Below are 12,594 nucleotides of genomic sequence, written 5' to 3' on the forward strand. Positions count from 1 at the left end.
ACATAAAAATGAACTCCTTGAGGCCCGTAGACACCAGCAAGTGGCAAGTTGTCACCCCTGTTTATTTCAGTGGAGGCCTGGCAGCAGCTCTGCTTCTTGTGCTAGCAGTGTTAGCACTGGAGGGTTTGTGTGGTCGCTGCCCATGTGAACAAGCACAGCTTTTCCCTGTTTGTTTCCGCCTCTCAAGTTTGACCGTGTCAAACTCTCTCAGCAGGCAGCTGGTTGTTGTCCAATCAGATAGAAGAGGGCAGAGGGCATCAGTAGTGAATCGCAGCTACACAGAGCAATGCCACCTCTTCATCCTTCATGGCTGGTAGCGTTTTACTGGTCTTTATTTCTTTGCTTTGGCTTTTTTAAAACACAAAGAATACAGAAGTCACAATAAATAACATCATGCAAATCACTACTGTAACTTTTTTTCCCTACCTAAAAACCAACATTCATTTAAAATAGTCTCTAGTCGCCCTACAGGCTGTTACATTCACGAAAACCCTTGACCCCGAGAAACGCAGATGCACATTTAAACAAGACAGGTCAGTGCCGTCCACAGCGGTTTCATGCCCTTATTCACTGATCTACACAAGGAATGGCATTGTTGTGTTGCACTGTAGTCACTGAACCTCACAAGTAAGCAATCCATTGGAAAGTGTGACCCTTTCTGAGTTGTACCCCAGTCTAATTAATTAGTTGTTGACATTTCTAGTTATTCAGCTGAGTCACTTGGGCCTCAGCAGCTCCAGCTGAGATGATGTGAAGAAATTATTAAGAGGTTTCTCAGTACTGTCGGGACCACAAGCAACAGGTTGATATTTTTGATGTATAGCACTGTATAAACATTGTAAAAACTGAACTGAATGTAGTTTGTTTTCGGTGAGACTTGCATAGATTTTTAAGCATTATTTGTATACTTATGTATGCTGAGATCAGATCTAGATGACGATAAGAAAAGAGCTGTGTTGGAGCACTCCACCTGTGTTCATAGAACTAGCATTATTATACATAAAGATTATTTTTGTGAAAGCCGAGGGCGATACCCCTGTGTGACAAAGCATTATTTACTATAAATGAACTGGTTTTTCTGGGCAAAGTGAGAGAGGCCTCTTTGACAAAATCACGGGCCTGCTTTTGGCGACGCTGATGTGATGACATATGCTAATGCCTTTAGCACCTGGTCGTTTTGCCTTCAACAGCGTCCTTCTCTCAAGGCCTCGAGATGACAGCTGAAGAAGGGCTTGGATATCTTCTCTCGAGGCATGATGGTGACTCAGTCTTTCCCCAGTAGAGGAGACTGGAGATGGGCTGGCAGGATGTCACAGACTGACAAACACAGATTGAGTCATGACCTTGACATGCTCCGCCCTGACCTCCCACAGCTCGGTCCCAAATCTCTTGTTTAGCATTTTGCTCCCAAAGGGTGTGTAAACAGTTCACTTCAAAAGAAAAGAAACATGAGAAAAACTTCACATCACTCGTGAATGACAAGTAGGGGGGAATGAAACTGATTATAAGAGGAAATGGAGCTTATACTGAATAAAACATTAAAAACAAACCTGAAGCAGAGATAAATCAACTGAAATATGTAGACTGTGCATCAACAAACCTCTTTGAAAAACATACAAATTCTTTTGTGGCCTTCTTGCCTCTTGAATGGTAGCACTAACTCAGACATGTATGGATTTTTTTCCCTTCTGTTTGTCAGGAGCTTGAGGAGAATTACCAACGGGCCTACTCTGAAGCTCTGACGGCTTTTGGGAACGGAGCCCTGTTTGTCGAGAAGTTTATTGAAAAGCCGAGACACATTGAAGTACAGATCCTTGGTAAGTGAAATCTGCGACTTTTTGTCTTTAACTACGTGTCTGTTTTTGTTTATGTGAACTGACTGAAGTTAATTACGGAAGCAAGATGCATTGAAGTCTTTGAACTCGATAGCAGCGCTAAGAGAGGAAGAGAGACAGGTGAACAATGAGAGTGATTTGAGATTTATTGGCCAGCGGAAGATTCTCCAACCATTATGTTGTCTCATTATGGTGAATGCAACAACTCCTACCACCCGATATTACAGGTGTGAAATTCAACACTGAAACTTACAGGAAGTGAGTCTGCACTCAGAGCGTATGCTGTACATTACACGTGAATGCGTATTGGTGTTATCAGATGTGCATCTGTCTGTGGTTTGATGAGGGTATGTTTGTGTGTCTTTACATCTATGCATGTTTGAGTGTTTACCATGGTGTGGATCTGTGTGTTTGTAGTCACTGTGATTAATTAGTGCGGGACCTCTCAGAGTCTGGACCTCGGTCTAAATGGCAAGTCAATCTGAACCCAGCCCTCGTGTTATGAGTTCAATAGGTTATGTATGGTAACATTTTCTATTTTGAAATAAATGTTCTTTTTTTCCTCTGTTTTCTCCCAAGATTAATGTGGTTTTAATGTGGCTTATTTTCCTATCGCTGATATTGCTGTCATGGCGACGTTAACTGCTAGAGAGATTGTTGTGTGTTGTTGCCCCCGAGTTCAAGCATTAACATTACACTGGAGGATTTATTATCAGCTCCTAAATCGCAGAACAGAATATGTCTTGTTTTTTTTTTCCTAATACACAATTTCTACAACTAGTGCAAATGTAATTGTAACAGAGCAGGACTGGCTGTCATTCTGTGGGCGGCTCGAGCAGCCCTTAGCCCATTATACAAAAACAAGAGCAAGAGAGATGCCTCCCCCTTCCTTTCCAGACATCTGACCTTGGAAAAAAAATCAGATCCGGCCCTTTGAGTAATAAGTTTGAGAACCTGAATCAGTGACTTTAGGGCATGAAAGGGATTTTGTGAATTATCTGAATTACCTGTTAAAAGCCATGTCTTTGCCAGCCCTCTGTTCTCCTGCCTTCCCTTTCCCTCCCTTCTTTTACCTTTTTTTCCCAGTTTCCCACCTTTTCCTTTACGCTTACTTCTGCTTTTTGCTTTTTCTGTCCATCGGTCTCAGTTTCTCCACTGTTAAGATGTGCTGCATTTCTTGTATGTCACTGTGAATTTAATATTTTTGGGTTTAGGACTGCTTGTTGAACCAAGCAAGACATCTGAATACATGATCGTCACCTCTGAGAAATTGTGATGAACATTCTTCAGTATTTTCTGGCATTTCACAGGCTTAGTAATTAATCAGTTAATTGAAAAAATACTTGATAGATTAACTGATAATAAAAAAAGTTGTTTTTGTCAGACTGTACAATATAACTTGAGCTATTACAGTTTGTGTGATCAATGCCTGGTGAATTGTAGCACTATGATGTAAACAGAAAACAAACAAGTAAACAGACTTGTCATCGACTCCTATCATCCATCTGCATCGCTCTCATGTTTGGAAAATGGAGAAGACAAATATTATTTTACCCTTCTTTATAAATGACACTTAGCTACCACTTCTGTGCGTGTATACATATATGTACACTTTTCTCTCCTCCTCCATTTGAATTCAACCACTCCTCTCCATCATGCTCTTGATTATCTTACAATTTTCTTTGTTCCTCCCTCTATCATTTCCTCACCCACCTCTCTCTTTGTGGTTCTCTCTCTCCCCAGGCGATAAATATGGTAATGTCGTCCACCTCTACGAGAGAGACTGCTCCATTCAGCGGAGACACCAAAAGGTGAAGACCTCGTTTTTAAAATTCATCTGACCCGACTTAAATGTTTGAATTTATTTGATTATCTTCATGGTATTTCTGCTGTATTATGTAGATTACCGTGAAGTGGATGGTGACGGTTGGCAGGCATGAAACAAAGATCATAAGTGGGGAATCACACCTGCAAGCACTGCAGTCCACTGAATATACAATAGGCCTTTGTGACTTATTTCCCTTTCATTTAGGCAAACGGGCTAGTTAAGCAACATTAATTCTCAAGTTGATTATAGCAATGATTATCGTAGCACTGGTGGGCCTGGGAATCATACAAGTCCTGAGCAGCAGGGGTAAGAGGATTATATACCAATAAAAATTAGCCACTACTAATGCTGTGTGAATGGGACTCTTAGCAACAACTGCAGCAGTTACATAATTCTCCACCAAATGAACTCGGCTTAACAAAAACATTTTTTTTTTAAAAAGTATATAGCTTAGAACTGATTTTCATTCATTAGCAAGGGCTATTTTCCTCCAGATTTTTGGAAAAATTGGGGATTGGGATATTTGGTACAATGACCAAATAAACCTCTGAATACCAAATCAAAGAGAAAATAGAAAATGTCATCGAAATGTCACTCAGTGTAACAATGCTTTCATCAGAGGAAGCTGATTAACATGTGTAATATTTCATTACATATTGTCACTTCAAAGCAGTTTCAATCATGTATTTATCACTTTCTTCTTTTTCCTTTAATCAAATTATAGAAGATAATCATATTAGCGGGTCTGTTCATGCAAGAGCTGCTGCTCTTTGATTCTGTGAGACTTAATCTGCTTTTGCCCTTAATCTAAGATCTTTTTGAATCTCAGAAACAAGAATAGTCGCTTGTTGAAATAGATTTGGGATGGTAGAGCACTGATAGGATATTTTTAGTATTTTTCTGTGTCTTGGAAGTGCTGTTCATACTTGGAGAGGGTTTTTTGTTGTTTTTTTTTGTTTTTTTATGAGGGGGAGGAGAAAATATTTGATAAAAATTTTAATTGAGTTCCTGTGGTTTTAATGTTTTAAAATCAGACTCAGGTCACTTTGTTTTGAACTAGATTCAATTATTCCTCTTGGATTGGTTGACTTATTTGATTCAGTGGAACGAAACACATCAGCCTCCAACATGGTCAACCCCACCCACCCAGCAGCTGAGGCCAGACCTAATGAAGGCTGAATGGAACTAATAATTCAATCCATCAGTTTTATCAAAGCTGAATTGACAAAATATGTAACAAATTGATGGTTCGGACAAATGAAAACAAATTATGGTATTCGCTAAATATTAGTAGTAAAAATAACTGTCCATTTGTGGTTCATTTTTAAAACCAGCAGAGTTTTTTGTTTTAAGACTGAAATTTGAACTGGGAGGAAATCTGGAGATTTGCGGGCACTATAGTTAAGTCAGGGAATGTATATTTAAATAATAATGCACTAATTTATGTTTTTATGTATAAGCATTGGATCAACTTACTATGTGTAATGTGAAACTGGTGCTCATAGTGATGAAGACACTGAGATTTATCACCCAATTCTGCAGTTAGCCTCAGAGCGTTTTAATGTCTTTCAGCTCATTGTTTTGCTTTTTACAGCCTGCAGCTTTACTTTATGTTTTGGGTCAGTCTCACGACTCAAAGCAATCAAAAAGACTATGATAAACCCACTGTATACCAACTGTGCAGCACCAATATGTAGACAGGCAAAGTTAGCAACTAGCTGGTGAACATAGTGATACATTTAGCAGCTAAAAAGACAGATGTTTCCCTCAGGAGTTGGTGGCAGGCAAACTGTTAAAAGGAGAGTAAATATTGGACTTCTCGTCGTCAGGCGTTAGGAAACATGACACCAAATGGATGCTAATGTGGCTTTGTGTCTGCTGGATGTGTAGAAAATGCAGCTGATTGCAACAGCTTCATCAGGTGTTAATATGCCAGTGTTAAATTTGTTGGGCTTCCCAAGTCGCCCAAATAATCAATTACTATGCTATTTCCTAATTAATTATCAAAATCTGTAGAAATGAAATAATCTTTTTTTGTAAAATTTCTATTTCTGTGGAAAAAAAGCAAAAAAACCCCCCAGAATACAACATTTTAATTAATGGAAAAGACATTGCTCTCAGCTGCCATTTTTCCAGTTTTTGCTTGCAGTAACTAGTGGTGGAGAAACCTTTAAATAATGAAACATCCATAAAATGAATAGGAGGCAGTGTAGCATGTCTTTACAGGAAGCTAATTTTGCAAAAGTAGAGATGGTAACCACTGTGTTTGACACATTTTCCATGAGTATTACAGTGAACGTTTCTGTCAGTGGTACATTAATAATATAATTTGAGGCCTGGTGTGTCAAAAGAAGCAATACGGTCCAAGAGAATTTGTAGATGAACATTTTTAGCCTCAGTGTCAGGCTAAATGAATCAATTTTTAAAAAAAATGTTAATTATATGCCAAAATGTTATCATAAATGTTGAAATGAATTGATATCCATACAAAATGAAGCCTTTTGTAGATGATGAGTATCATTGAGATGAAATGGATACGTTTTGTTGTTGTTATACTGACACTGTCAGTTTGCTGCATTTCTGCTCTGACAGGGTTGTGGTCATTGTGGCATTATCAATAAAATCATGTTGTTTTGAAGGTTGTGGAGATTGCGCCAGCCTTCCAACTGGACCCTCATCTGAGAGACCGACTTCACGCTGATGCTGTAACCCTCGCCAAACAGGTACAGTTGTGTTTTTGGTCTTGAAGCCAACATCAATCAGCCACAAAGCGCTTGTGATTTCTGCTATCTCTTTCCCCTTCTATTTCAGTCTGCAGGCATTTGCCCAGGTTTTCTGAAAAAGATAAAAAAAAAAAAAAAAAAAAAAGTCAGAATTTGAAAATACAGCCCTCCTCCTGCAGCTCTCCACATTCCCCTCTCTGTCCTAAGCCCCTCCCAGCAGATGAGCACGGGCACATGCACGTGCTTCATATGCAAGCAACACAACAGTTACTGCACTCACTCATACACACACACACACACACACACAACTTCCTCCCAAGACATCTATAGATACTAGATTTTTTCCTTTTATTGTCAGAGCATCTCATTTATTGATTGCTGTTGGGATGTAAAGAGAATTTCAACAAATATAACGAAAAATGCTCCTAAAATAAATTGCCTATCCCAACTTTAATCACTTTTTAATCACTGAGCATGCAAAATTAATAGGTGTGTGTATATAAAATGTTAAATATTCATGCGGCTGCAGCCTGGTGTTAAGGCAGCTTATTCACTAGGAAGCAAAATTTTCTCTAAGTTGTCAAGGCAGGTGTCAGCACGTTCAGTGGTGCAGTGCTACAGAGTTTTGACTACATGTTAAAAAAGGTTTGCACACTTGAGGAGAAAAGGCTCACTGAAACAGAAAAAGCTTTTCTGGCGAGGACATTCAAGTATTGGTTTGTATTTAGGACGTCTGAACAAATTCCCAATGCTATTCATTTTTCTGCCTATAATTGGTCTGCAAAACAACTGGATTCTCCCCAGGAATTTTAATGTGCTACCTACCTGTGATTCAAATGAGGAGGACATTAGTGCTTTGCTAAACTGAGGAAATGAAATGCTATTTGAAAATGGGTGGGAATAGATGTCAACAGTGCAGACAGTTATTGCTATTGTGGAAATGAGTGTTTGAACAGTTTTTGAGTGCATTTCTTGAGAACAAGTTTTATGATTATTGTCATCAGTAGTTGCACTCTGCTCAGGTAAAATATGCAAAAACATTCCCCAGAAGGTGGAAGCTCATCCTGTATTTAGCTTCCAAAAATCTTTCATTTCACAGTTTTGTTTTGTTTTTTTCTGGTTTAATGTTGCCGAAAAGTTGTGCCAACTATGACAGCATCGCTTAAGAGTCAAACCTCATCTCTGAGGAGATTTCAGGTAATGGCCTTTTCAGGTAATGGCCCAGTTGAGGAATAGATAGAAGTAAGGAGGGAAGAATGTTAGAGGAGAATAAAGACAAGGATGGTGATTTGCTAAAGAAATGACCTTGACGATACTGACGGAGAAATGGTTATGTAAGATGGCGATTGCGAGAGAGATGGAAGCTAAATGTGCGACTCATGATGTGACCTTGTTCTTCTAGTGATTTTTCTTTTTTTTTTTTTTGTCTACAGTAAATCTCAACATCACCCAGCTTGTCTGCTCAGAGTGATAAACCACGTCTCTTTGTGTTCGTGTGTTTAAGAGCAGCAGTGACAAACTCTCGTCTGTGAATTCTCTCTGCTTATTGTCATTTAAAGTGAGAGAGTGATGCTGCTCCTTAAACTACATCGTATGGATGACAGCTACCGACAAGAGTACAGCATGCATGTAATCGTGTACACAGTGGTAAACTACTGACTCAATACAAGGACATGTTTTAGCTCTATCACACAGTGTGTGAGAGCGCGTACTGTTGCATGCAGGAGAAAGGTTTTCTCCATGTTTTCAAACCTTGAATTCAAGAATAATGAAATGACTTCAGTGTCAGGCTCCATTTCCTGTCACACTATATGTACAATGGAGGCATAATTGACTTAATTGGTTAAAAAAATTCTCATAAATCTTCTGCTTGTGCATGTCAAGGCTGTGTGCTTGGTTTACAATGCAAACAGTATGTAGCAACACATGCAACATATTTTGAGTGCTGTACTCTTCTACTTCAGGGAGCATAGAGTGACAGATGAGGATTAGATCAGCTGGGACAGATCACATTATTTTGAGGAGAGAATCATTAAAAATATATCCATGTAAATATAATAGCAATGTGCAGCTTATTTGACCAGTTTGGACCAGATGGTAGGTTTTTGATTTGCATTAACGTTATTTTATTTTGACACATTTCCATGTCAGAGATGCATACTTGTGAGTTTAAGGAAGCCTGTCTGATCATACATGCTGTTTACAGTAACACCATATAAACAGTTGCAATAAAATCACAGGAACAGACTGTCATTAATAGAAAGATAGTGAACAAGATACTGACTGTATTAAAGTAGCCACAGGCACAGAATAGCCTTCAAGTTGCAGACCAGTGTTTTGATTTTGAGGTGACATTGCAGATTATCTGTGACCAGACTTAAAACAATAAGAACAGTCTTTCCTAGATCGGTTTTGTCATGGGGTAAGACCTCACAAATACAGCAATACAAACATGTACGAACACAGTTGAAGAATCAAAGCTGCAGGATCTGCAGATTATCACCAGGGGTCTCACTTTCTTTCAGCCTCATCTTCCATATTTTCTCGTTCCAGACACCCCCTTCCTCTCACTTTCCCCCCCACCCACCCGCTCGCTCTCTCCTCCTCTTCGCCTCTCTCCTGTCGTAGCATTTCTCTGCTATGTGTTGTGATTGCATTTCACTTTGTGTCGGTCCCCCTCAGTGAAGGCTTCCACTTCAGAGCTGAGCCCAACTCTCACTGCAGGTCTCACCGCAACACTGAGGCTGAACTTTTGTACTTAGCTGGGTATTATTAATGCGTCCGAGTTTGTCACAGCCTGCGTATATACTGTGGATGTCTGTGTGTGGGAGACCGAGCAAGGTGACATTTATTTTTAAAGTATGGAATAGAAAGTGATAGAGGTGGTACATTTGTGCAGCACACATGTGTTGTCATATAACCACAGTGTTTTTTCACACACTCAAAAGTACACACGGCAGTCGTAGTGAATATTTTTTCCATGGTTTACTATTCTTATGAGGACTTGTGGACTCCAACTCTTTCAGTGGTGCGCTCTGACACCTTAATGTGTCCAGTCCAATTTCAAGCGTAATTAGAGCCTTTTCATTTTAATCAGCAGCTCATTGGAATGTAATGGCAAATTGTTACAGACATTAAACTGCTATTGTATGCACATGTGCACACCTGTACGTGCACAGACACACTCTCCTGCTCTCGTTTATACCCATACAAAACCAAAAGTCTCACTGTTTTTTTTTTTTTTTTTTTTTAAAACACGCACTTGGAGATACACAGAAACGTATTCTATATATAGAGAAAGATCCACTGAATGATATACTAGACGCACTCTTGGTTCTGTGTGCTCACACTCTCACTCTTGCATATACGCATTTACCGTCACCTACACCCCCACACACACTTGCTATTTCTCGGCTCTTATCTGGTCTTAATGGCGGCTCCATAGTGCTGGCGCTCTGTCCCCCTTCATCTCGCCGTCTGTGCATATCGCCCATCTTCCATTATCAGCAGCCTCCATCTGAGTCTTTCAAAGAAACAGTGCAGTCTTTGAACTCACTGCAGGCCATAGCATTTCCTGATAGAATGTCCTAGAGAACAAAGTTGCCTGGCAACAGTGACGGGCAGGAAGTTACTTCAGCTCTCTGTAAAAAGGGTTTTAGCTCAGAGTGGATATCAAGCCACAGCTCACAAGGAAATCAGATATTGTCAAATGGCCAGCTATGCTGTTATGTGTTATCCTCTGCTCAAACAGCTGATTTTGTACACTCATTTGGAAATGGTTGTGTTTTTCCACGTTCAGAGGATCGTGTGGCCGCCGTGTCCGTGCCATGTCTTTTTGCCTTTATGTTTTCAGGGGGAGGACTATGGCTGACATTTCATTTAACCAACACATGCAATATCTCAGCCTGTCCTGATTAGTTTTATGAATGATACATCTCACTATAGCAGTGTGAGGTTTTCATAATTACAGTGATTGGCCTACTGATTGGGCGCTTCATTGCTTGCTCATTCACCCATGTGCTGCATGTGATAATTTAGCCTCTTTGATATCTGTGTTGCTGTGCAGCTGTTGTGTTGGGTATCTGTACTTCTGCTGTCGGTTCAGAAGGTCTGAACAAACCAGCCAGGAGTAGAGGGAGGTACAGGGAGCAACGGGGGACCCCCTGTGCTGATCTCTTTTGAAGTGCTTTGCTTGTTGGGAATGAGTCATATGACAGGAAGTGAGGTTGAATGCCTGCATTTTCATGTAAATCTCAGCCCTCACCAACCGTCAACAAGTTGTAAGTGCTCTCTTGGAGATGTGCTACATTTGTGAACAAATGTTAACTGACACGACACACATGCTGAACAAACCTATTCATAGACCATAACTATGCAGATCTAAAATAACATGCCTCAGACATGGTAGATCCAGTTGCACCAAACATTTACAAAGTTGCATTGACTGCCCCACAATGATTTTGTTAATGAAAAGTGACACTAAAGTGGTGTATTTGTTGCCGACTGGCTGAAACTGCAGAATTCACGCGTAAGACATATCTGCTGTCGTGTGACAACAAATTAGTTATCATTTCCTTTTGCTGAATGGCCGAGCAGGATGGCCAAGAACATTAAATGTTCTGTCCTCACTACTGTCAGAAGAAAGGATGCAGCCCATGAAACAGAGTGAGAAGGGTCCAGACATGGGGTCAGAGGTCTGGTTTCAGGAACGTGTTCCGACAAGCTCTATCTGCAGCGTGGTTGATCCAGGCTTGTCTAGTCTTGTTCCTCAAGTTGTTTTTTCCCCTTGTCTTTTATCACGTGTTAATTCACTTTCTCGATCCATTTAAACATGATGGCATGTTGTTTTGTAAGTGTGACTGAGTAAATATTGAGTGATAAAATAAATGCTGAATTGTCATAGTGAAATTAACTGGTCCTTGAGAGCAATATTTTTGTTGAACATCTGCTCTAGCTCTTAACCAGCATCATACCATGCCACTGTACAGTGTTCACATGTCCATGTTTATTCAGCAGCAGACAAGTTCAGGATATACAGTATGTCTAGGAAGTACATTTTAATGTCATCCTAGCAACAGGGACATTTGTGAGTACCATCAAGTTCTAGTTGGTTTGGTCAGCTTGTTAACCAGACTAGTTGTACTGGTAGTAAGTTGCATTTTGATATTTTTATTTTTGAACATGCATAGCATATTTTTTGCAGTTTGAACACAGTCTTTTCAGTGTTTATTGTTGTTAAGGAACATTTTGTGTACTTGAAATCTGCACCATAGCAGTCAGGTCAGTTTGGTCATTTGGTTGTTTATTCAACCTCCCAAAGTAATCACACTCAAGTATAATGACAGCAGATTATACAAAAGCCCTTTTTAGGTCCAGATCAAACAAATGAGCTACTGAAGTGCTAGATCTGTTTCTGTTTCCAGTGGATGCTGGAGTTGTCTTTATGTTGCAGTTTGGCAGCAAGTTTTAAGCCTCTATATAATGATTGCATTTGGCAGAGATAGCTACTGTGAAGAACTGTAAATAAAAGAGAAAATGTGAGTCTGTGATCCAAAATGATTAAGCTTTTTATGCTGCTTTAATACGTTTTGTCCCTCTTTAATATAAACTGCTTCTATAGTTTGAACTCGCTTAAAGTGAGCATGAGTACAGCAATTGAAACGAATTAACTTTACTACGAACATTTAAAGAAAGTAAAGTAGTAGAAATAAAACAAATATCAAATAAAATGAACGATAACATGTACAACAGACTCTCAATAAGCAACGTAAACATTTCATGTCTGAAAAGCAGTAGGAAGTAGTGTGCTTGTCTAGTTCTCCCCCTATTCTATAATAATCAATCAGCTTAAAGATTCACATAGTCGAACTATCTGCCCCAGTGTCCATCATACACAACTAAATCTCTGTGTTCATCTGCTTCATACATAATCAAATTCTACCAAATCAAGAATGTGAAAAAAAGAAAACCAGTAATAATTTCGTCACCATTACCAAGCGTTACATTCCCCTTCCTCTCTTCTGTACCTCGCAAAAATAGCTTTTTGTACATCTTTTTAAACTGTGTGATATTTTTACTGTTTGATTTCTTCATCTAGACTATTCCACAAAGTCACCCAAGAAATTGAAATACACATACTTTTAAGATTGGTGCAAACACAATGTTGTTTCAAATTAAGTTTTCCTCTCAAGTTATAACCTTCTCTCTG

The 12,594-nt window shown here is 39.4% G+C and overlaps 1 protein-coding gene across 3 annotated transcripts in view; it reads left to right on the forward strand.

The window, feature by feature from the left end:
• pcxb (pyruvate carboxylase b) overlaps positions 1-12,594 on the forward strand; it is a 300,915-nt gene that overhangs the window by 23,445 nt on the left and 264,876 nt on the right. For all 3 annotated transcript variants that reach the window (XM_067581000.1, XM_067580999.1, XM_067581001.1), the window contains exons 7-9: positions 1,700-1,817; positions 3,579-3,646; positions 6,303-6,386. In XM_067581000.1, coding sequence (XP_067437101.1) covers positions 1,700-1,817; positions 3,579-3,646; positions 6,303-6,386 — 270 coding nt within the window. The remainder of the gene's footprint in view (positions 1-1,699; positions 1,818-3,578; positions 3,647-6,302; positions 6,387-12,594) is intronic.

Source organism: Thunnus thynnus, chromosome 22 (genome assembly GCF_963924715.1).
Source record: "Thunnus thynnus chromosome 22, fThuThy2.1, whole genome shotgun sequence".
Taxonomy (NCBI): Eukaryota; Metazoa; Chordata; class Actinopteri; order Scombriformes; family Scombridae; genus Thunnus; species Thunnus thynnus.